The 26,654-nt window shown below is 45.0% G+C and overlaps 1 protein-coding gene across 17 annotated transcripts in view; it reads right to left on the bottom strand.

Annotated features, from left to right (window-relative positions):
* Positions 1 to 26,654, bottom strand: part of LOC119221817 (adhesion G protein-coupled receptor L3-like) — a 182,496-nt gene that overhangs the window by 66,516 nt on the left and 89,326 nt on the right. For 12 of the 17 annotated variants that reach the window (XM_037477914.2, XM_062560879.1, XM_062560877.1 and 9 more), the window contains 3 exons: positions 14,831 to 14,940; positions 3,745 to 3,759; positions 494 to 1,294 (listed from right to left, as the gene is read on the bottom strand). In XM_037477914.2, coding sequence (XP_037333811.2) covers positions 494 to 1,294; positions 3,745 to 3,759; positions 14,831 to 14,940 — 926 coding nt within the window. The remainder of the gene's footprint in view (positions 1 to 493; positions 1,295 to 3,744; positions 3,760 to 14,830; positions 14,941 to 26,654) is intronic. The other 5 variants (XM_062560901.1, XM_062560894.1, XM_062560890.1 and 2 more) reach the window with 1 other exon arrangement.

Below are 26,654 nucleotides of genomic sequence, written 5' to 3' on the forward strand. Positions count from 1 at the left end.
AATTACCTTTCACGTTCACCCGAGTTCGGACCTGTTTTGCTTCCGTGTTCATCTGTATGTAGTTATCTAGCTTAGCTCTGCTTTGGATCAATACAAGACAATTACAAGTCTGTTGGGAATGTCAGCTGGATTCGTGGATGATCGTCTAGGTTCATCCCCTGGGAAAGGGATTTGCATAGTAATTTGAAACTTACACCTAAATAGCATGTGATGTGGCTATGTGGAAAGATGGTTGATATTGAGGGCAGATGAGTGGATCACAAAAATATATCTAACGATACTTATTTTAATTTAATTATAATATAACTATAACAAAGGAAAAAACGTTCATAATGTATGTGTAAAAAAGCAAATGTGGTTCACATCGTCTTACACCTTAAATTTCGACGCTGTGTTGTCATCGGCGTTTGCTCTGAAACACCAAGGTAGAAAAAGACAAAACAAACCAACATGTATGAATATTAGGAGAATAAAAGTTGAAAGTTGGCCTTACCGAGTCTGTTGTCCAGCGCCCCAAAGTCCATAGTATACTTCACCACGTGGTAATTGTTCCAAACGTACAGCAGGTTGTCCCTGGGATTGTAATCCACTGCGGCAATGTACTGATAGGAGTTGGGGAAGGGGATGTCCAGGGAGCCATCTTTGCTCAGCTCCGTGTTGTAGACGTAGTCGATCTTGTTGCCGGTGGCCTCGTTGTCGTCGTCCTCGTACACGGACTTCACCACGTACAGGATCCCGCAGATCATGAAGGCGTTGGAGGCCGAGCGCTTGTCGTAGGCGGTGTCCCAGGTCCCCTCCACGCGCAGCGTGTAAGGGTTCAGCTGGCTGATGACGATCCGCCCGTTGTTCTGCTCGGTGGCATAGATCACCCAGAGGCCGTTTTCGTCGACGGCCAGGTCAATGTCCGACTTCCCTCCCCAGCGGTACGGAGAGGTGTCGTGGTAGTTGGCGTTGGCGATGATGGCCTCGCCGCTCTTGATGCGGGTGCGCAGGTCGAACTTGACGATGTTGCGCGTGCGCTCCTTGTTGAAGAAGAGCGCCCCGTCGTAGACCACGAAGCCGGTGCCGTCCACGCGGTGCGGCAGCTTGTAAGTGGTGGTCGGCCTTCCGGCGATAAAGTCTTCCTTGGAGGAGTATTCGGTCAAGGTGTCGGTGCGGTAAGGTGTCCAGGGCATGTAGTAGATCTTATCGGAGGCTTGGAGCGGGTCTTTGCACCACGCTCCAGACTGGTGGTCCGACTCAAAGAGGTGCTCGCTCTGGTACACCCTGCGCAGAAGCCCTGGGCACAGGAATACTGAGGAGCCAAAATAGGGGAAAGACAAGCACAGAGTTACATTGGCAGGTATTATCCCTCGAATGGCACAAACAGCACGTGGATGCGGATAGTCAGACATTGGCACGTGCAGCCCGGTTCCGATCCCTCCATGGAAGAACAAGGCATTGAGTCACACCCTCCTCACAGCGGCGGGATGACCCAATTAAATGCAAATGACTGTAAATGTTTTGACATGAAAACACAAGTTAAACAGAAAGTATCCAAATGCAACCACTGTTTTTATTACGTCAAACATGCAGTTAATATATCTAAATGAGATACTTGCGATTCAGTTATTCTCCAGGCAATTAGTTTACAATATCAATGAAAGAACGGACTTGTGGTTGGGTGGTTACATCTTCTGACTAAATGTGGAGCACAAACAAGTCGGTGATGATAAACTTACCAAGAGTCTTCCAAAAGCATTTACGCACGATACCATTAAAGTTTGTGTCTCCATGTCTACTAAATTACACATAATTGCAACAGTAAACAAAAAGTTGCATTGTGTTCCTTCATTAAAAACGATTGTGACAGTTCTTAACAAATAGCACAAAGCAGACAAACCCAAAGTTAAAAGATTTGGATAAATAGCTGCGCTGTAATTATTGGCTTCAGGAGATGAAAAACGGAGGGCACAAATACAGTAATTACATCATCTATACAATGATTGCCTGCCCATTATTTCACCCACATGACATTTCTAGTCTGCAGCAGGATTTACAATACCGCTGAGTAAACTAATTAAATAGGAACTGGTTTGTACACAGATCTGATAAAGCCAGGCCAAGGCAATACAACTGGAGCAGGCCAATAGTGGAAACCGTTTGCAAAAGCTTATTTTGGTTGATTATGCGTTGACTGTGGCAATTATAATTCTCTGTCTTTCAAAAAAAGATGACATGTTAAGGATGACGGTCAATACAATTCAACAGGAATTTTAAAACTAAATCATAACAAATAATCAGTAAAAAATGAGTATACTCAGACAGAAAAGATAATTCATAAAGAACATCTGCCTGAAAAAGACAAACTGGCCAAAGTGTGATGGATAAGAAGCAATAAAGGATTTGCACAGCACAGCTTCCCCTTTCTCCCCGGGTTTGGGCCCTACAGCACATCACAAATGAAAACGGCGTGTCACCGCTCCTCTCGCTGTAATGGGCCAGGAGCCTGACACAACGCTGACAGGTTCTCGCCGCAGATCCGTTGGGAGGTAAAAGCTGCACGCTCCCGAGAAGAAGGAGGAGAAAGAGACAGCGTACACAGAGTCTCCTTTCCCTCGTAATCTCTGAAGATTAAACATGTTGTCTACCCGCGGGTTGGAAAAAAAAATGTGTCGAGACGCGTCCTGTCGACGCCCAGCCTTGGCACACGCGCCGCGGCTGTTGCTCCACTCATGCTAAGAGGGCCGTTTCACTGGTTGAAAGAGACGAGATGTGCACGGGCTACAGGGGTCAGGGAAGGTGCGCTTTTGTACTGACGGCACACTGGGCTCTGTGAAATATGCTTTTTTAATGATGCAAGCACGGGGGAAGCGAATGAAATGTATTAGAGAGGTGTTCTAAAAGCAATCATGGCTTTCATTGGGAACAAAAATGTTACCTCGGCAGCGCAGACATCGCTGTGAAATGTTTTGAACCCCTCCCTTCAGCTTCATTGCTCATGCTCTTTGCCACATGTTTCTGTGTTATGCCATTAATTTATGGCTACTATGAGAGCTCAAATTTACTGTGCAGCTACCAAAGCGGAACCCCCCCCCCCCCCCCCCCCCACCCTTCCTCCCTCATTAAGGATTCTATTTCTATCTTTTAAATCCAGGATTGTGTTTAACATCTGACAAAGGACACATTCCCACCTTAATGTAGAAAGATAATCCTACAAACACAAGGCTCCAGGGGCACAAGGGAAGATTTAGTATATGTTCTGGAGCATCATGCTGCGCTAATAAAATAATAACGACTGGCCATGATCGGCCTCCAGTATTGACTATTGAGTCCCTGAAGGTTACAGCCATCATTATGTTAGAGCTATAATCAAAAACGCTGACAGCTTATTGGACAAGCTATTGATCACCCCGTACAGCCTTGTCCTTTAATATTATGCAGCGTGGAAAGCAGAGCTGGAATAATCTGCTTTTATTAAAGGGAGTAAAAACATCCCAGGGTTGTGGTATTTTAATGGAGAGGTCTGTGATGACCTTTCCTTTAAGAAGGACCATACATGTGGCAATGACCAAAGAGCCGTGAGGGGAAGGTCCACAAGACAAAATGAACGGAAGCGTTTGACTAATAAGGGTATTGATTGATTGGCGCGACAAACCCACACAATATCAGACACCTGCTTAAAGCAACCCGTCACCCAGAAAAACAAGTCCATGCTCAAATGAAAGTGCAGATGAAGAAGAAAAGTTGTTGGCATTTAGTTACCTTTTTGTTCCACTTCTATTTTTAGGCATGAAGGGAAGAGAGAGAAAGAAAAAAAAATACAGGTTAATGATGTGAGCACCAGGAAAAGTCGTTTTTTCACTTTGTAAGTCACACAACAGTATAAGAAGAGCACGGGGTTAGTGGAATGAACACAAAAAGCATTCAATCAAAAGCTTTTAGGAAAGAGAAACCGTCACGGTGTCACACACGAGGCTGTTGGAATAAAGGCAGGTTAATCAGGGCTTAAATTGTACAAGATGTTTTTCCGTTTTTGTCACTGAGGCCCGTGGGATGGTGACGTGTAAAACAGACGACTTTTTGTACAGCAATAAAATCATTCAACTTTATGGCCACTTAGAAGCAAGCTTATATATGTCCTGGGTACGACTGCGAGTGAAAAAAAAAAAGGACCTGGTATGCAAATTGAGCCGCCTCCATTTCACACTACGCACAGCTGCGGCTTTCACCTGATAACCTGTTACTTAAATGAGGTGAAATTACCTGCTGGCAAACTGTTGATCATCACGCATCCACTGAACAAATCTGGTCACATGCTTGAAGATACCGTAGGCCCTTGTATGCTTGTGTTAGTATATATATACATATATATATATGGGTTTTCATACTGCTTTTGGCAATGGAAATAGAGTTTTTGAAAAGAGGCTCATTAGGTTTCACTTACAGCTCAGTTCCACAGCATCACATGGCTTTGTGCTGCTGCTACTTCTGTCTGCGGCTACCAGGTCATACGACCTACAACCCCACATCAAAAGACCAAGTGAACTACTGATGTTGGCACAATATGCTACTCCAGTGGTGTAAGGAACAGGATTGATCCGTGATATTTAATCTCATTAAACCCACCGATGACAAAGATTTTCTTTTAAGAAGATACAACAAAACAAAACTCAACAAGGCAGAAGGATAGGAGTGGCTAAAACCTCTTTCTCCTCAACACACTGAGGATTACTTCTTCCGGTGGACACGCGTATTATGTGAGACATGGTATTCGGCTGGTCCTGTCCATTCCCCTTCAGTAATCCCAGTTCTAATAAATGAGGATTAACCTCTGTTAGCAGGGCTTACACGGGTCCTCTCCTACAAATGGAGAGTGCCAGGGACTGAGGTATGGAGGTCAGTGGAGAAGGGCAGGTGGGGTAAAGTTGTAAAGTCATGAGAGGAGAACGACATGAATGCCACGCGCTGAGCCAGTGAAAAGCAGCGAGTGACGTGGAGCCGTTTTCAGAGAGAGAAAAATAACAGGGAGGGGTCAGATCATGCAATTGTACGCTGGTCCACCATTGCACCTCATCAACAGCAGAGCCTGCAGCTCTCATAGAAACACAATAAGTCCATAGAGGGCCTGTGCAACAATAGCTCTGGGCTACGTCTGAATCACCATTACCGGCGACTCAGATTCGCCAATAACTCGGAAGTGCACGTGGACCCCATCGCTCAGATGAAAGTAAATAGCCGATCGAAGCCTCTTCGCCTCCCATGAGCGGCCGCCACACAACGGGCACCACTGGGAGGCCGGCGTCTCTGATTGAGCGATGGCTTACAGTGGCGAGGGGGGAGAGGAGGGTAATGATCTATAGAAAAGGGCATTAAGCGGTGGGGATGTGAGAGGTGGTGTACCAGGCAATCGCCGTGGGAGATGGGATACAGGATATGGATGAAATAGCCGACAAGGAAATACGCCACACCCGAGGCAACCGGAGAGTACGCGCGCCACTGTGGCTTGATCCAAGAAAAAAAAAACGCTGGACAAAACAAGGTCACCTCTGGGATCACTCCAAACAATTTGTTAATGTCACTTCCAACCACGTTTCACTGCAAATACAGTATAGGCTGAGAAGCACGTGTCACACCAGCTCTGGACGTCCACATTTAGGCCGTCACGGACACAAGTGGAGCGCCAGGAAAAGCAAGAGTGAGAGGGAGAATTGATTCATTTGAGAAGCTCCTTTGCTCTGCCCCACCGCGCCCATTGTGGCCGTAATGCGATTTTGGTCACGGCTGTCATTGAGTCACTAAAAAGCACTTAGCTCTCTCATCCTCTCATCCCATCCCGCCCCCATTTCTCTCCCTTCCCCTCGCATTTCTCTCTGTGTCCTCCCTGACGTCTGAGGAGAATGAAACCATTTAAACGTATGCGCGAATGTACAAATCACAAGAATAAGGGTACGTCAGGAGGCTCCGTCTCCTCTGTCAAAGAGTTACGTCCCCTTCCGTCACACAGAATGTGCCGTTGTTTCCCTTCTTCGTCGGCTCTACGTGATGAATTTATCTGCACGTTTGTTGCAAAACACTTGGTCTAATATTTAAGGACAGAACACGGGCTCGGGGCTCCTCATTCTATGCTCTGCATCGGTTTCATAATGGCTAAGGGCAACAACAAAAGCTTTTTTACCCCAGAGACATTTCGGAGGTGCACGGTACTCTATTGAATTGTGTGATGACGATGTTAAAGTTAATTGCATCACTCTCCAACACTCGCACAGTGAATAGAGCAACGGGCAACTTATTTGAAACAAAGAGATAACGAGTATCGAGCGTCAATCAAAAAGGCAGAAATTAAGGGTGGACAGGCCCTGCACCTTAAGTGTTCGAATTACCGCCTCAACCTATAATTCAGAAAAGTAATTTCACTTGTCTGATTGGGAAAGTTAGAAAAGGAAAACAGCTCATCATTTCATTGGTCAGTTATGGTGCATTTATTATCTTGGATTTGCCGACACCCGGTCTTCGCAAAATTGCACATGGCACACGTGGAAGTAGCCAAGTGCACACTCTCTGATAACACAATCTGTTAGCCAGTGAGCAGCCGTTTGGGCTAAAGAGCAAGGCTCTGAGACACCTAAATTCCACTCACTCACTTACTTATCACGATATAGATCCATCCAGAGATTAGTCCAGGGATAGAAAACTGCTGCCCACACGGACATAGACACAGCCGATGCTTGCGAATGAATAGTGGGTTTAATAATGAAAATGCATTATTTAAATTGTAAATTATTCTTCTTTTGGGTGGGTTGTTTGTGTTAATGACAGTTTTGGAAACAGCCAATTAGATAAGTGTTGTACAGGCCATCCTCAAATTAGATTATTGAATGCATTGCTTGGAAAGGTCGGGGTCAATTCCTGGCAACAGGTTTGGGCAAAATAATAACTCACTGAACTGTGTGCATGCAGCTTGTAACGGTCTGGCTGCTGCACGGTTCACCCTGCCAGACAAATAAAGCTGGGAAAGGCAACATGGCTTATGGGGCAGTCTACCTAATTGGTCAAGCTGTCGTAACCAAATTTAATAGACCGAACAAGTAACCTAACCTTGAAGATAATACGAAAAAAAAGCATGGTTTCTAAAATTGCTATTGTGATGAAAAACTTAAAAAGACTTGTTTGCATGTAATTCAGCTTTTTTAAAGTGCAGATAACACAAGAAGGCAGCGGCGCATCCTCCTGTTCAGCTTTACCACACCCTATACAAGTCAATTACATCACCACTGTGTATTGCAGTCCATACAGTATTTGCTCATATAATGAACAATTCTAAATAAGTAATTTGCTCCCCAGAAGTCGCTCTGCTTGCGCATTGTAGTCGAGCGGCGAGCAACGGGGACCCTGAGCGACTGAGAGCTCCGACCCCATCATGTGAGCGGCAGCTGTATGGATTTCCATTTGAATAATTAACGCTTCCCAATTTCACGCTAATGGTTGAGAGGTATCAGAATGGTATCATTAGCCGCTAATAGAGATTCATGGTGGAATGGCAGCGATATTTTTCGCAATATCCACCCCCCCCCCCCTCTCCTCTTTTTCCCATTCCCTCTCTCTCTCTCAACGAAGGAGATGCAGAGTGCAAACCTCTTAACTCCATCCCATCATCTTTTTAATTAATGACACAAATTACGGCGCCTTGAATAGCATGTGCCTAAGGACGGGGGAGGACATGCAGGCCACCATAGCTCTTTCTCTGGAGTCTCTCCGCGTCTCCCTCGTTCTTTTCCCCTATCATTTCCCCCCCCCCGGTTGGTGCTCATGAGTCTCTCCCGCCTTCATCACAGGTTCCATTTCTCAACACCACTTCTTTTTCTTCCAACTACTTGTCTGCTCTCTTTGCGCCCCTTTCTCGTACCAAGTCAATCCCCCCCCCCCCCCCCCCGGTCTCCATCGCTGTCGCTCTCCTTTCTTACTGCGGCGCTGCAATGCTCTCCATCGTCTAACCTTGACGATGCAGGATGCTGCGCGCGTTTGTGTCCCTGCGAGCGTGTTGCCGGGTTGGCTTGTACTTCTGTCTGTGTGCGTGCGTACGTGTGTGTGTCTGTCTCTCTTTGAGGGACAGGGGCAAGGACTTGGCGCCCAGCCAACCCAGCTGCCCACGTGGGACACGAACAACAAAGGGAGAAAAGACAAGAGCAGCCGCGGCGAAAAAAACAAATTAAATACAGTGTTTGTGGAACATGGCTGCGACTGGAGCAGAAATAACCCTAAAAGCAGCCCCCTGAAACCTTTCTTGATTCTCAAGGACCTTGAAATGATGGAACAGAGCAGAGGGACCGGGGGGGGGCCGGGGGATCGTGGAGGAGAAAGGCAGCAGAATGTTTAGCCTGGTGTGTGGCTGGACGTAGCGGAACATTAGCGAACAAAAGAACGAAAGGGAAAGACAAGGAAATGGAAAAAAAAAATAAGAGCTTTGATTAGTATGTTGATCATTAAAAGGAGAGACCCCCCCCCCCCACACCCCCCCGAAGAAACTCTAATTAGTGCTCTATGCTCGACACTTGGCAACCCGAGAGTTCTTTCAGGCGTGTGCACGCGAGTGTGTGGGCTGGCTGTTGAAGGAAACACAGATACAAGCTCTGCTTGTGTTATATAAATGGAAGTGTTTATTAACACCCCCAGAAGCGTGTTCGGATTGCAAAGCGCATCTGTTCCGTGTGTACAATTTTTTTGTCTTTTTCTGTGAAAAAGGATGGGGACGGTCGCACATGTACGTCGTAGCACGAGGGCGGCTGGTCCAAAACAAGAGCCTGATCGATTGCACCACCTCATTCAGCTATTAGTAGGGGAAACTGTTTCTGCATGTCCAGATTCACCCCTTCTACACCACCATTTATCCACATTGCTAATCACAGCCTCCGTGTGCAATTACCTCCCCTCTCAACTGGGGGGGGGGGCAGAAAACAAGCCTTTTTGCTACGCTGTTATGAAAATGTAGACATAATTAAGTAGATATAAAGCTGATTTCTTTTATTCAATTTTCCATACTATTTAATTTTCCATGTGAAAACAGTTTTGTACATCAAATTCTTTAATGAATAGTACAATAACAGTTAGTGTACATTGTGTCATCTTTTAGCAATTAGCTGTACAAAATTTGAAAAAAAAACGTGGTTATCCATAAATTGTCTTGTTTGATGCGAATCATAACAAATTAAATCCTCTCCAGCACGTGTATCTGCGTTTGTAAACCACGGGTCCTGGGTACTCCTTTGAGAAAAGAATTTCGTTACTAGCAATTGATATTACGCATTGGAACCCCGTCTGCGTTTTATACTCAAGCTCTAGTCAATCAAATCATGGTATTTCAAACTGTATTTGCATTAAGCAATAACACCCCCGTTCAATCAGAGGTAGACGGCTGGCTGCCGACTCCACAAGGCACAAGAGCCAAAACAGCAACCCACATCAACTCTCGAGCTCACGCCTCCTTCTCATCTAGAAACAGACTTCGTATCCTGCAGCACGCTGGAAAACGGCACTGTTCATTATCAATTAACTAGACAGGAGTAACATAAGCTCACTAAACTGCTTTACTACTCAAAAACCTCTGAAGATTGGTCAGTTTGGATGTTGATGTCTATTCTTTAATTCACATCTGAAATAATGCTGTCTGTCATTTGGCTGTAGTTTAAAGTCGTTTTTTCTGTTTTCTCTGCATCCCTGCAGCAAATGAGCTCGGGAGCTGAACCGTCAATCAAGCACTAACACTGACACGCCCCTCAGAGGCTTGATGGATAAGACGGTTTCTTCGATATTTCCCTAAACCTTTTGATAAAATGATCTTCCTTTCTTTAAAAAAATCACATAACTACAGAAAGCGTTTTCAAAAATCCGGTACACAATCATTTTTTTTTTTTACTTCAAAAAGAGTGATGAATCATTTCAGCCGGACCTAAACATGCAAAGACAGGGTGGTCACGCAAAGCACAAATTAAAACCAATGTGCTGTGACAAGATGAATCTTTGCAAAATCACGCCGTGACACCAGCTGTGTGAATCGGGTGACAGAAAGTCACAGTCATCAGAGCTCTGTGCGTGGGTTGGGGAGTGGTCAGCTGTCACTGAGTGATGTGATGGCAGCACAGGCCCCCTTCACACTTGAGAAGACGTGCAGCTCGTCGCTCAGGTGGGGAGGAGAAGAAGAAAAAAAAAAAAGCGGTCCGGCCAAGGAGGTTAATGCTCACTGGCAATTCCTTAGGGAGCGAGGAGGGCGTGGTTGTGTGATGTATCTGCTGTCACGCCGTTGCTGCCCACGCTAGAACCTGATGAACGTGGATTAAAGAGCTCAAGGGCAAAAAAAAAAAAAAAAAAAAAAAAAAGCCACTGAACTTCAATACAATCTGCTTAGTAGATTTACCGATAACATCAAACGGAGTGATCCACTCTTGAAGAAGCTTGAAATTGGTGCAAGATTATCCGAGGCAAAGAGAACTGCCTGGGTGCCCGCGAGAGCGCCAATGGCGTCGGCGTGCTGAGCGAGTACCAAAGCCGCTGTTAATGAACCTAAAACCAATGGGGTGACCTTGACAAAAAAAAAACATTACCAACCCGCACGGTGACCCCAGGTGGTGTTTACCCTAGGTGTGACCACTACATCACGGGGGCTCTTGTAATCACGCCGCAGCCTGCCCGGGCGCCGTTGTACGCGGCGGCCGCCATGTGCAGAGCATCAATTTCATGGTTTCACCTGCCAACACGGAGGGACAGAGAGTGGCAGCAGGTGCCGACTAGACCACGCCAAAACAATCTACTCCACTACTCGGTCGGCCAACCCCCTCTGAACTTGTTAGGTATGGTATTGTTGACTAAATGAATTTAAAAAAAATAAAACTATAATTCAAGTTGGAAATAAAGGCACTCTCCAAATGACATGGCGAGTGTGAGCTCAGGATGATGCCGCTCCATTCAAATTTAGAAAAACTGATTGCGTGATTATATGTGCTGGCTCACTTTCCAACGTGTGAGCCATATCTGACGGGGCTGAGCTGGATCCCACTGCGTGAGACAGGGTTTGACATTGTCCTTATTAGCTACAAACAGTGTGGGGGGGGCTGGGGGGGGGGGGGGGGGGTCGGCTGGGGGCTTATGTACAGCTACAGACTGCCAGCAGGTTTTACGCCTTTGTTCTCCCACACTTGTCTCGCCAGTGTCTTTAACGCCCCTCATCTAACATGCATACTGAAGCGCCAATCCAGGAAGTCTTACTTTTGGGGGGGGGGGGACAAGGGGTTTGACCGCTCGCCTGGACAAAATCAGTCAATATACTGTGAAAGCACACTGAGAGGTACGTCACACTGCTGATGCCCGGGAGGAGGACAATAAAGGAAAGGTAACGGCATGCTGTCGACAGCAGAGAGAGAGACTGTCCTCAACAAAGCAGGTCTCGAATGCGTTTTTTTTTCTTTTTCTCTCTGACCGGTCTGATAATTGGAAGGGCCACAAAACTAAGTGCTTCATTACTGCTGACGAAGAACACCGGGTAGCCAGGGGGGGGGGGGGGGGGGACACAGTTGTCTTGACTCCTTACGAGCTCGACCTCCTCTGGAGGAGCTACGCGGAGAGAAAGACGGGAGAAAAAGGGGTTTAATAAGACGTTAGGAGAATGGATGCACATCTCTGTGCTGAGCCGTGGTAAGTCAAGGTGAGGGGGCGCAGGCAAACGTTCACCAAACTCGTGTTTATGAGTCATCATAAAGCGTCAGCACGCCACTTGCTAATCTGTAGAGTGCATGGGGGAGCACGCTCAAACTGCACTAGTACAACAGACCCCTGGCAGATGAAGGATGTGTTTACATGGCTCCATCATTAACACGCGGTCATGTAGAAGGATTTCCAATTTCTTGTACTAAGTACTTGGTTTTTTTATGCAAGTATCCTTGAATTCTTTTCATTGTTTCACAGTCATATTGTCCTTCATTGTTCAATGTGATGGTATGTCCTCACAAATGACACACACACAGCTTTAATCAAATCATCAGTCAGCTCATATTAAACAATTACAAGTGATGGAGCAGATCAAATTGCAAATTAATAAAATCAATACTGCATCTGCCGCATGTGTCATGCATCAATTCGATTTAGCACTCTTATCTGCCATTATTAAGGCTGGATCTGACTGTGCCAGCTTATAAAGATATGGAGGAGACAGCGGGTAATTTATCCTCGGAGAAGGGAAGCTCCACACGCACAAAACACAGAATAAAGCTATGCGTCAGGATGCTAAAGAAGAGAGGAGCGGCGGTTGAGGGAACCGGGGGAGCAAATAAATAGATAAGCAGAGCCCTTAAAGGACAAAATGTAAGTGAGAGTGAAGGAGACTTGGAAGAAGAATACGATTAGAACAGAGAGGGAGAGCTCATCGGAGGAATATAGAGTAAAGACTCCGCCACTGAAGGGGAGTTGGAGACATGGCTGGCTGCTTCCCTTATTAGACACTCAAATCCGGCAGTCCGTCTCAGGATCTTGGAAGAGAGACTTGTGCTTGAAGCCCATCCACAATTGAGCCGTCGCTTGTCGTACTGTCCCTTTGCCAATGTAAACACCCTGACAAATTTATCAAATCAAGCGAGTCCCTTTTAGGTTGAGTTTCAGTGTGAGATATTGACCTAGCGGTTCATACGCCAGACAGGTAGCACTAATTTAATCGAGACAAAAAAAAAAAAAAAGAAAGAAAGAGAACAGTCTCTCCGGCACGTTCGATCCAAAAGGATCGGCTCATTTCGGAGGCCAGAACGGAGCGAGTCCACTGGGCTGTCACAGAGGAAATGCGTCCACAAGCTGCAGTCAAATATGTTTCACAATGCGTCTCCAGTGACTGTTTGTGATTACACTTTGCTTTCCCCGCGCAACATACAAATAAACGCCCACATGACTTCTGCACGGCCAGCGGAATATTTTATCCTTCCAACGGTCCTGGACACAATGCACGGTCGCGGGCAGACAAGGTGCCCCCCCCCGTTTACCTCCCTGGTGTGGTGCACCCCTGACAAAGCCGCCAGAAGCAGTTTGGGCAGACCGCTCCATGCTTCAACTTGGCTTTTGTTACGGCAGTTGAGGAGAAAAAAAATAAATAAAAATAAGGTGAGTAGTTGAGGCGGATATGTGGATGTGAATGCCGTGGTTCCCGGGGGAGTGATGGCATTTCTGTTTGAGAGGACAGCTGTTAGAGAGAGAGCCGCGGGGAGTCCTGGAAGGCTCTGCATCGGATGCCAGCCGTTCTACATCCCGTCATAATGTGGGACTATGTCCTTAAGAGGAAGGCAGTTTACGTCCACGTCTGTCCAAAATGTCACCGTCTAATCCTTTTATGCTGAGAGACATTTGTGAAAATGCATATTATTAGCATATGGTTAAAAACGTGAGGTCGCAGTAAGATTAACCTTAGTGCACCAAAACAAAAGGGTGCAGTTCAACTTCTGTGCAAATATCAAAGAAATGTCCTAAGGGCGAACCTGACCTATTGCATTCGGGAGAATGGGGTGGACATGAAGTCACAGTGATTTTGACCTTTGGCGACCTTGAATTGAATCAGTGCATCGTTGAGTTTATGGACACCTCTGAAAGACACTGACACAGAGGCGCTGGACTAGAGAAATGTGATTATTGAAAACAGTGTGGAATAAAAGAGCCATCTGCCTGCTCTGGATCACAGGTAGAAATGGGTTTTGTAATTTTCACAATATGAAAGCTTATATCAGGCATATTGGGGAGGGAGCCATGTAAGGACATCAAATGTTAAAAAAGATGGCTTTTGATCAGATTTTGAACCCAGCAGCCAACTACAGGGACCAAATATCTCTCACACTGACAATATGTCCGATTCCAGCAGGCTTCATTACTGTGGCTTTGGCTTTCCATTTCAAAAGGTCAGGATAGCACATTAGCTAAGGTCATATGGCAATGTCCACGCCACTTCCTTTGGTCTCCCCTAGACGTCCTCTCTGCGTGTTCATCCTTCCACCCCATGCTGATCAATCCCTTCCCTGCTCAAATGTTTCCACTCAAGTAAATTTACAGTGTTTTTCACCTGCTGCACTAATTAAATCCGTTCTATTCGCTTGTTTCAGAGATGCTTCACTCGCCTCGAACGTTAAGTGGCGTCCGCTGGGCTGAACTGAACCGGAAACAACAAGAGTGTTTCATTTTGATGAAAGTCATGTGGTCTTGATTGCCGCTATGATAACAGAGACATGACATGACTCCTCAAAGATATGAAAGCACTGTGAACTGGGGTGTGCTGATGGGGAGGCAAAGACCGGCATTACATTACCACTGTTTTCCTGTTGTAGCATGTGCAACAAACAACAAACATTTCCCACACAAACCTGTCTGTTTCCAGGTAACAATTTTGACATTTAAACTCCATCTTCATTTCACACCTCAGATCCGCTTATTTCATCATCAATAAATCACACAAGCCATACTCACTCGTAAATGAATTGATTGGAAATCTGGCGAGCTGTTGGAGTAATTGGTGTTATGGCAGATAGACGTTGCTCATCTCAGGTCGGTTAGAACAAAGACTTGAAAGTTTGATAATGACAAGTATTGTATCTACGACAAAACATTGATCATTTTTCACATAATATTTTCTGTGCCCTAAACGAGTTGTTATGCTTTGGGGATTACAGCAATCCTCCCTTGACTGCACATCCACTGAAGCAACGTTATCGGTTCCGCTCGACTGGATGAACCATTCAAGATATTTGGGGAGATATGGTTGGTGATGAGCCATTGCTGATAGCAGGAAGTGAGCAAACAGGTGGTTAACACTGGGAGATAATTAAGGAATACGTACTGTAGGGGACACATTCATATTGGACCTCGAGATATTTGTAGGTTCCCGGGCAAGGGTCAGGAAATACATCTGGTCCGGCCACGACGGCACACTGGGTCCGGTTATTACATCTGAAAGTAGAGGAGAAAGAGCAACGATAGCATCATCAGACAATCTCGCCGTTCTCATTGGCAACGACATACTGCGGCTCAGATGTGTTCAGAGTGCCGTTAATGGAGTTCAACATCTACTTCTGCTGCAGAGATTAGGAGCACTGTGAGGCTCTCCCATTTATAGGAACTATTTATCCATTCTTCTCCTTTAAATACACAGTCCGTGTAGGATTTTCATGATTTGTAAGTAAGTCGTGTAAGTCTTGTAAGTCCCCCCAACTCTAAAAGAAATAGTATGAAACAATTGCTCGGTTACCCCTTTAGGGCATGGACTGTTAAATGGGGACTAGATTTAAAGCAGACATTTGGGAAAAATACAAGCTTTAGTTAAAGGATTGATGTATTGAGGCCAGTTGCAGATTAAAAAAGAGCTTGAAAAATATATTTTCAATATCACATGTGGCATTTCAGAAGGGTGCAGTGTTTCATGATACATATTTTATTTGATAAAAGTGCATTATTTTGTTTAAGTGGTCTAGAAAGGTTGACATTAATAAGATTATTGGATTTGTTTTATTTATGGACACCCATGAACTGACAACTCACAGAGCAAACCTAATGGAAGGCATTTAAGGGAGTACAGCATTGTATGCTGAGGCAGAGTTGGGAGACCCTTCAGGTTGAGGTAGTTCACCCCTTGTAAGATAGCGAAACAATCTCAGGGGTAAAATAATCTTTCTGTTGAGGGGTAGAGTTGAAAGTCGCGGGACTGAAACGCGGCTTTAAACCCATGAACAGGTCACGTTGCTTTTACTCCATGATGGATGGTGGTGGTGTTGTTGTGTGGGGGGTGGGGGAGGGGGGAGATGTGTGCGCTATCAGCTCCAACGTGAAATGCAGGTCTTCATTAAAAAACACAATTATGGTGCCGGTGGTGTTCTCATGTGACATTTTGTTTTGGGCAGTCATCCATCAAAGCCCCACTTCATATGCACACGAAGCCTTTCGCCACACATAATAGCAAACCGTATCCGAGAACATTAACTCTTCAGACTGCCGCCACATGCCGAATGTAAAAGAGGCTCTGTAGGTCCGTCCAGAGTCCAGCACCCCTTTGTGTACGTGAGGTTCCTGAGACCAGCTGCTGCGAGGTCACACTGGACACACACACACACACACACACACCGGATCTCCGTCCGTCTAAACTCATTTGCATGCACGCTGCCATTATCTTGCACAATATATAAAAAAGGTGTTTGTTCCCCTGCAAGACCGTTCCCAGTGTAAGTCGTGTGAAAGCCACGACAGGGTCCGACACAGTGATTCATACGGCTCAATCAAAGGATTCTCTAGACCTTAATTAACATTGATTGGTTGTTGACTAATCAATCGAACCGGTGAGGGACAAAGGAAAAAAGGGGGCCCCCCCCCATCTCATTTCACGCCAACGCAGTAATAAGATGTGGTCTGCCGAGTCCCGCCCACGCAGACTTTATGGGTTCAGGAACCCCCATCACCCCCTGCCACTCAGTCCAGTCAGCCGTCTGCGGCCTAGCCCCCCCGACGAAGAGCTAATTCCCAGGCTGTAAATGCCAGTCAAATAAATAAGGGGTCAAGCCCATAAAACCCAGAAACAATTATCGAGGCAGCCTTCCCATCCCTGCACCCTTCCTCCTTACTACCATTTCCACTTTATTCTGGAGACACAATCTCAATATTACGCACAATCCCACACACACACATCAAGTTTGGGGCTTATTTTGTCAAAAAACGACACAGACAACATCTTTTGGATTCAACATTGTTGCCCTTAGAAGTTAAGCTATCTGTAATATTAATTTTAATGTGTATTAACTTCCTCATGAGGGATTAAACGTCATGAGCGAAACTTAATCCCAGCCGTAACATCTATCTTGACCCATATGGAAAATCCCGGTGCTGTGCATTTTTACCTCTGCACAACACAGCCACAAATACCTCCTGATCCGATTGCCGCGAGTGTCCTGGAGTACCCGCATCTTGCAGGGGAATAAAACAAGGTGGATGAATAATTCCGATGAAATGTATTAAGTGCAAATCAATGGCAGGGTAGGAGGGGGGGGATCAATAGCAGGAGAAGCTGCCCACGCCAAATGCCACAACGACTTCACAATTACCAATTAGAGGGATAATCAGGATCTCATCAGACAGCTGGCTCTGATGGAGCCCTTTGAACTAGCAGGGGGGGGGGGGGGGGGTGAGAGAAATGGATCCACTCTGAGTGATGTATTCAAACACGGGAAGGCCGGGTCTAATGTGTAAGATTTAGAATTTGAATCCAGAACTGTCGCAACATCAGATATATTCTGGCCCAAATAATTTACATTAACAACAAATAAATGCTAAATAACACATGGATGCGTGGGCGCATCATATAAATATATAAATCTCTATCAATGTATATTTCTAAATGATTGTGGTGGCGTTGTATAACCTACTTATCCCGTAGTCTGCGTATTGCCTACGGTGGATGGCAAGTGGCCAGTTTGGAGAAACAGACACGAGGTCCAATGCAGTACCAGTAGATTTAAACTAGTATGGATTTTCCTAGGTGGCTAAAATAGTTTTTCTGCTGCCCGCGTTCACAGCAGCATGTTGCTTTGTACTGTGGCTGGTAATCTGCTCTGTATCTACAAACTGGGGGCGGGCAGTCTACCGTCTACTGGGGGTGGGATGCTTCATTTGGATAAGCCCCCCATAAAACCTCAGGTCAAACAATCCCTCCCATGTGGTTGTTGTCAACACCACTATGTTTTGACAGCCCAGATTTTGCCTTATCAGCCAATAGTAGAGGATTGCCTCTGGATGGAACCCTTTGTAAAAGCTAAAATGAAAAAGAAAACTTGATGTTTCTATTCAGCCTCCTGCTGCTCTTTTTTTTCGCCCCCGAATTTTCCCTTTTCCTCCCTGGTAGCTTTTTCCTCTTGTTCCCTCATCTGCTGTTTGTTATAACTGGCAGATTAGAGCTCAGACTGCCAGCTGACAAGGGGAGATGTGGCACAAAGCACCAGAGCCCTATGTAAGCACAAACTGTAATGGCTATAATCGCTGGCTGATCCTGCTGCTGCCTCTGCTGCAGGTGGGTTGAGTCCCCGCAGTCTATTGACCACTGACAGGAGGAGAAAAAACAAACAAAAAAAAACAAATGAATAAATAATTGATTCAATGGAAGAAAGAGCACCAGAAAGCGGGAGTTTAAGACGGGGACGGTGCAGCTGCTGTGCCACTGTTCTCCCTCAGGAATCAAGTGATTTGTATCAGGCGGAAAATACCGACCAAGTGGAAGGACGGAAAGGTTCAGGTGGAGGAACACGGCAAATTGCTCTGAGTGACTTTCCAAATTCACATCAAAGAAGTTTGCCTTCAGAGACGGTTTCGGGGTGCATACTTCATCGAGGGTACGCCTCTCTGTGGAGTTCTCCCACAGTGGGTACATGTCTGATAAAACTGTCAGAGGGCACATACTCTCCATTTGCTTTCAGTTAAAAAGAGCAAACACAGCCAAATTGCCTCACCTCCAAGAAATGAACCTAACACACACACGTTGGCATTAGTTCCCGTGTTACAAGATGAAAATCGGCACAATGTGCTTAAGGGACTTGTGTGTGTGTGTGGGTGTGTGCAAAAAACAAAAGTGTGTGTTGGTATTGTGTGCTCAATGTGTACACTGCAGTGTGTGTTTGCGTTGGGCTGTGTACACACTTGTGAGAGTTTATATTTGTAAGAAAAGGGAAGGAAAGGGAGCAGAGAACAAAGTGACGGACAGGTCAATATCCCCATCCCTCAGCTGGGACCCATTACGCTTTAGTGATGGTCTTCGCCACCCACGGTCGACTTCATTCATTATCTTTTTTTCTTTTTTTTTGCTGCACACTACAGCATCCATCTTTTCTCATTCAGCCTGTCTCCTGGCTCACGTCAAACACACACACACACACACACAAAGAAAACCTTTTAAACTCCCATGAAAACCTAAAGAAAATATTACAAGGAGAAGGGGAGCAAGGGCCTCGAGCACTGTGTATTTAGCGCTGGAGTAAAACCAGGAAGTATTTAAAGTCAACGGTTGAGTGTTGTTTAGTGTGGCCCTTATCCGTCCCTGTGGAAGCTTATTGTTCAGCGAGGCTGGCTGAGGAGCGTTGGTTTCATGCTTTCCGTTGTGGAGCTGCTATAGAGTAATTCATTCTGTATGTGTTCCCCATTATTGGGAGTTACTTCAAAGATATTCTCATCTGGGAAAAACGGTGCTTTTGCTCTGTAAGTACAGTTTCTGTTTATGAGAAATTGGGTTCATGTGATCAAATTCAGCGGAATTACACTTTTTGTTTGTTTTTTTCTTGTTCCAAATTTTAAAGCTTCCATTGAAATACACCGATATATTGGCTGCCAATCAATTCAAATATCTAGTTGATTAACATCTTAATTGTCCAAAGTTAATCACAAATTAGTTTTTTTTTTTTTTTATGCATTTGAAATACACACATGAGGGATCTGATTGACATGGGGGTGGGCAAAAAGGTTTTGCTTCATGCAAACGGATGCAGACCAATCTTGGGAAATCACGTGACCCTGCCGTAGTTAGAGGTGCACACGTGTTTCCATAGAACACGAGTTACGTCCAGTAACCACCGTCACGGCGTGAAGTCCCCGGAGAGCACAACCGTCGGCGTCGGTCCGAATTCCTCTGCTAATTGCACAGGGGTCAAAGGGTTGAGGCTGACTCAGAAGTGCACTATTTCATATTATATTCACTTACTTACAGATGTTTTCTTTCTGTTGCGAGCTACACAATGTGATACATACATTCACGATGGCACTCCCCAATCCACCCAACAGATTACTCTAAAGATGCCACTTCCTTTCCAAAAGAGAGACTTAACGCAGATGAAAAAGCAGAAGAGGAGGACGGGGTATGAAAAGTATACAACGTGAACACAAAGGGCCAGTGTGGGCGTGGAGTGCTTTAAGTACAGCTCTGAAGGGGCTGACGGTCCTTGAGTATTTAAGTTCACATCGCACCGCGCACACCGGAACGAACATCTGCTCGCAAAACACACGCATCGCACCCATAATGTGTCGCAGTGGTTGATGGATCGAATGTGAACAGTCACAGTTTGCTACTGGATGGCATTCGCAACCTGCTACAAATCCACAGAAAAGGAAGAAAAAAAAAACCTGGTGTGCTGTTTTTACAAACACTATGGGTGACAAAACATCAGCCATATTCCCCTTTTTACAGGATTAACTGTGTGGAACTAAGCAGAAATGAATGGAGTGCCGAGTGACGGTTCAGTGTAGAGGAGATGGAGTGTTCATGTGCATGAGCGATATGAATGACCTTTAACTGGCTCTATTAGGTATGGAATAAGAATTTGATTCGGGATGGTTAAACAAAGCTCAAGATTGATCATCACACAAGAACTACTTCCAATGCTTTCATAAAATCCATCCATTCATTTAATAAAAAAAAGAAAAAAAGGATCACTTAAGCTCATTTTTTCCTCCTGACAAACATAATCCCTCGTTTGCAATTCACACTGCTTCAGCTTTGGTTTGATAAGATCCAGTGGCACCAGATGAGAGATGACCAACTAGAACACAGGCAGCACGTGACTACATCGTGAGACTTTATGGATTCATCTGTGAGCTCCTTCGCTTGGATATCGTCCAGGAGCTCGGCTTGATAAACACGCGCTTTTGCCGTTTCGCCGCGTGTTTGGACGAGTGGGCACTTTCGCGGAGGTGACGACTGAAACCTGATTCCGTAACTGAGAAGACAGACCGGGGCTTGTTTATGCCTCGCGATGATGGATGAGACGAATGAAAACAATAGTCAAGCGATTTCTCCTCTCTGATTTGTCATAATGACTTGCTCTCTGAAGCCCACACCGGGATGACTCATGCTTCGTTATTCTTTTATTTTTAACAGCATATGTACCTTATATTCACACTTTGGGAAGAAATGTATCCAGGTTATTTTTAGTCTTGATCTTGTGACTGTGTATTCATTAATGTGTATTTAACACCACTGTCAACTACATGAAAACAGTCTAAAAGGCAAAGATTAATCTCCACAGCAACGTCACTACAAGATCAAGTTGTTCCACAACAACATTTGTGTTCTGATAGGAGCACGGCAGTAAAACACAGACTTGGGTTTCCTCATATGCTGGCGTGTATATTTGGTCAATTTGAATCATTTAGAAGAACTTTCATAAATTTGAGTTCAGGCCAGAGGGAGGGTATAGCCTCAGGGGACACTGTTATGAACCACATGCGAATTGTGCAGAGAGCAGCCTCCTGTTTACTGACACCACAAAGTGCTGATCAGCTGTGTAAACAGGCGCTATGAGGACATAGACAGACTTAAATCAGAAGAAACAAAGAGCAAATCGAACAAACACAGTTATGTAATACAAGTCGCTGTGCTTTGGGATTCAACAGATTAATACACAGATTTTTTTTTCCAGTTTGTGGCACCAAAGCCTGCGAATGAATCCTAAATACTGGACGCCTCAGAAACGTGATGAGTACTCAGAGTACGTTTGGGTGGTTGAAAGAATGAAGAACCTCTGAGCTCTTCGGTGCATGTTTACTTCACCTTAAGCCCCATCAGCTTACTCCAAACACTCGGCTTGTGCAACTGGGGAACTGAGACTAATTCTGCAGCGGCGGGAATGTGCAGAGAAGAAAGCAAGCTCTTTGTGAAGAGTATAAGGATTAAGCATCGATTCGGACCAAAAACAAAAAACAGGAGGATTGTTGTTTTTTAGGAACAAAAAAACAGCTTTGTCCCTGGGTCACGTCAAATTCAATGAAATTTCTTAGAAATAACTTTGAATAAGACTCCTTGTCTTCTTCTTATTTTTTTTTAAAGGAGAAGTAATCCTGCCGAAGACAGATCAAACTTGCCCAGCTAGCCACTGAAATTAATCCATCTATTTAGGTGCCACAACAGGTATTAGATGATGCAACTTCTCTCTCTCCACCTGAAAGGTCAATCCCTGATTCTGCACATCCACGCCGTCGACAACAGAATTCCATTACAGCATGAGTTGGGCTCATGCTGGGGAGTTAAGACGTCTTCAAAATCAACGTTTTGTGAGTTGCAAAGAGCAAATCGAACAAACCCAGTGACGTAATACAAGTCGCTGTGCTTCGGGATTTAACGGATTAATCTAATCTGATCTATGTAAATCCCGGGCTGTCATTATGAAAGAGAAGTTACGGTTTATACTTCAACCGCATTGTTTGAATAAGGCAATAAAGGTTTTTGCTTGTAGGATAATTCATTCAGATGCGTTTTAAAGTTCACATTTTTGCAGTGCAATTACATTCATTCACACGACGGCAATATATATATATATATTATATACACAATATACAATCCTTCTTTTGAACACATTGTGTGGGAGGCTCTCTCTTTGACATCAATGCCGGGCCCTTTTCAAAAATGCATCCGCATGTAAAACTTATCTCTGCTTTCAAGGCAGCAACTGGTCTCATGGAGCACAGACACTTGTGTCTGAGTTCTAGCTCTAAAGGGCAAGGATAAACCACGGCGGAATAATCCTCAGCCTTTCCCTTAGATGTCAGGGGATATACATCTCGGAAATAGCGCAGCTCAAAAAAAAGAGCAGAAAAAACAATGTTTTATTTAAACATAATAGTGATTCCAAGTTCGGCAAATATTAGCTCAAATCTTTCTCCGTCACAGAAGCACACAAACATTGAACCGCAGCCTCGTAGCCAGGGTGGGAATTCAAATAAATAATGCATTATTTCTTTGTTTTATTCTTTGAATCCACTCAATCCAACACTAACGTTTACGGAAATCCTACGTTTTCCATTGGATGATCACCGTGATCCTTATTGCTCCTCGTTCCACGGTGTCCTAAAACAGATAAATGGTGAGCGGTGGGGATAATGAGTTGTGTGTGATTAACGCCATCATACATGCAGAGGTGTACAATTTATATGATGCAGCAGCTACGGCGGTGGATAGTCAGGGTTTGACATCTGACGGATGACCGTTCTGGAAACAAAACTACCTCAGTAGAGTTCGTAACGTGGAAGGTAATAAAGCACTGCATGTTATTGGCATTTATAGTCATGGGAAGCAGTGGGCATGTTGTTGTGAGACGGCTTATAACCAAGGCAACATTTCTTCCAGTGTGTTCGGGACAATACTTAATCAAGAAGTGTTTGGAGAGCTGTTGCTCGGAGAATAATCGGCATTGATTGGAAAAGGCGATTTTCCTTCCGACTCGATTTAAGCACGCTGCACGGTACAAAGCTGACCTGCTGAAACACATGTTCGTTACACAAGGCAAAAAAAAAAAATGTATCACACATCACTTTCATTAAAGGTAAATAAATAAATAAAGCTCGGGCATCTGATTTACATATATGTCAAAAACACGGAGCGTCTAATCTCCGGTTATGTGTATGTAAATCACAACGCCCACAGTGTCTCTCCAGGTGCCTGTAAGGAGGCGGAGGATTGAAATGTGCAATAACTTCACGAATCGATTTGTTTGGTGGGTGAGGCTTATTCACTGGGGCCTGCCCGTCTAATGATTTACGATTTCCAAGATGAATTTTTCTATTCCTGCCAACAAATGATGCTGCTCCCCATCTTCCCGGTGACGCCTGATTTATCTCCCGGGCGAAGCCCCCCTGGGACTCACAGCCTCCAGGCCCATTTTAGGCGCAGCCTCATTCCAGTGGGGGGAGGACGTGTAAAAGTGAGGATTGGGTCACAGTCATTTTCCTAACCACATCCGTATGAATATGAATGCGTCTCATACTGAAGAAAAACAATAATTTGATGTGCAAAGTGTAAAGTGTGTACTGGGTTTGCCAAGTGGCTCGATTGGAAGCCGTGTGCGTTAGCAATCGCATCTCTGCATGCAGGCTTGTGCTTGGGCGCAAGCGTGCACATGCATTCACACACACACACACACACACAAAATACTCTTTCCACAGCATAAAGGAATCCATCCTGAAATATTCGGGTGACAGGCCCATTGAATTGCTGACCGAGGTTAGCCTTTTGAACCGCTCCTGCTGAGATTCTGAGCCCATCTCAAGAGCATCTCTGCAAGCGTCAGATTCCTCGGCCAGCTCCCCAGTGGTGCCACTGCTGTGCTGGCCTTTAGACTGACGGATGGGTAATAGAAAGAAGAAAAAAAAAAAAAAAGCCAGAAATGCCACTGCTTTGACTTTTTAAGGCATCGCGTCGCGTTTATTACGCACAAAGAGCGGCATCCGCTGCTGGCTCGACTCAAAGCCAAGTTCTTCGGGGAGCTTATGTGGCCTCACGCACTGTGCAGCGGCAACAAAAAGATTTTAATCCTTTCCATGGACCATTATTCAACATCTATTTTCAGAAAATTGTGGAAAATTCTGAGGTTCGAATACAAAACTATTCACACCAACACTCGAACAGAATAGCACTCCTCCTTTCTTTCTGTGTTCATAATCTACACAGAAATCAATATGCAGTCTCACTGATCCCCCCCCCCACTCCGCCATCTCTGTTTCCCTCTTTCACTTTCCCAATTGAGAGCACACACAGACACACAGAGACCAAGGCCTGCCTTTAAGCACGGATTTTTCATTTCTAGTCGCTGTCACCATGGTAACTTCCAATGTCCGACTCGGGCCCGAGATTTGTGCTTTGAGCGCTTTCCCTCTTCAAAGGCCTTTTTCAAAGCCTTAAACCGCATCGCTTCACTAACGGTCCCCCGCAGTGCTTAGCTTCTAGGAGGTTGTTTAGCTTATAATTAGCTCACACGACAAAGGGCCAACTAAGTGCGTCTAACTACAAACCACTACACAAGGCTGAGCGATAAATAAACCTCTCTTCACCATCTTTCAGGTGAAGCCAGCAGCATGAAGGTGGAGGCTGAGCATGACCTTGCAGGTTCTTCACCAGCGGTTCAAAGTCTATGTTTACATGCTCACTTCAACCTTGTTATGCATTCAAAATGGCTGCCTTTGTTGTCATGAAGAAGAGTGTCTTGGCAGCGCCACCCAAGCCACAATCAAATATTCCTGTGTTGACCGATCGATAACAACCCCCCCCCTGTCCCCCCTGCCCGCACCCCCACCCCCCCCTCCCCCCGACCTTCCTCGTTCACATCTCAATAATGAAAGACGAGCAGGGGTTATGAGTAACCTCTGTGTTCGATACGCGAGGGGTCAGGCGTTCGATAGCTCGGCAAGGGTCCAGGCTTGCATTGGCATGCGGCGAATCGCAACGGGTCTTAAGGAATTGTCCTGAAGGAAGCATGGTTGGGATTAAAAGCTCAGGCTTGACTGAACTCCCCTGTCTCCTGTGTCAATATGCCGAAGGTACTGTCAGTCACAACTTCAGTCTGAGAGGAAAGTAATTTACTGGCCCGTAAAAGGCACAAAGGCCCTAATTTAAGACTAGATGTATCAATTACAGTAGGTTAACGGCAGGATCGAGCGGCGGCGAAATGCACCTCCAGCGCAATCAAATATTTTACATCTGCAGGATCCTTATTAGATTTTAACAAAACAAAAAAAGTAAGCTATTGAACAAACTTTTCAAAGCTGCAAATTTACCCCTTTAGAGAAATGCAAATTGGCCCCTTTGAAGGTATGTTGAATTAGCCAATAGCATTTTCAAGTACACATCAAGAGACAACTATTACAGGATAACGTCAGTGCTAAAGAAAACTTTGAATGTCATAATTCTCGGGCAAGTTGGATATTTAAGGATGGTCTTTTGTTATGAAAAATAATTAAATTGAGTCATTGTTTGAGCAGTAGAGGGAATGTTCCATTTTAGAAATGTGTGGAAACATCACTCTTTACTTTAATAACATCTTCCTCTGCAGCTATAATTAAGGAGCCATACATCATGGACACTTGGTGCGACTTCAGATTTATGCACAGCTCGTGTTTGGCAGAGCAGGAGTGCAAGCAAGGTGAAAAAGGAGGGAATTAGAAGTCCAAGTAGTGATATAGTTAGGCCCTTTCCTGTACTCATAGAGGTGACAAGGTGCTCCTTGTACTTCACCCCACGCAGCACCTTTGTCCCATTGGATTTGTCAAGTGAAGGCTGTTTTTTTTTTTTTTTTTTTGCACTTCTCTTACATACCGAGTCTTCAAAAATGCAGCCTGAGGGTCGCAATCAGGTGGAGAACAAAGTCTAGAGAGTGTCACCCTGTCTGTTTCTGCTCGGCTTCTTTCCAACCTCCGGTAAGTATTTGGCGTCAGCGTCTGTTTGTAGCAGAAGATTTACTGCAAAACACTCTGAAATGACAGCTTTTTGGAGAACACCTTGTTGTGCTGATGTACAGAACTTAAAATGTGTTATCGTCAACTCACGGCGGAATTTCAGGCATCTATGATGACCGAGTCCTGTCAAACAAAGCAGGATTAGTGGGAAGACAAGCTAACTTTGGGCTTAACCCTCACTGTTTCTCACAAAGACTTCAAGGATCTGCTTTTTTGGACTAGGCTTGTGGATAAATTTGCACCATCAATAAAGTCAAAAATAACAGATTCACCTGGAGCTGACTTATAGGTAGTTAGAACAAGCAATGGATTTATTTATTTAATAAAACATTTTTTTGGGTTAGTGCAGACTCTGCCTACGTGTAACCAAGGAGAAATATTTTTAAACCAGCAGTGCAAATGGTTTTGTAGTTATGAAC

This window comes from Pungitius pungitius, chromosome 1, assembly GCF_949316345.1.
Source record: "Pungitius pungitius chromosome 1, fPunPun2.1, whole genome shotgun sequence".
NCBI lineage: Eukaryota > Metazoa > Chordata > Actinopteri > Perciformes > Gasterosteidae > Pungitius > Pungitius pungitius.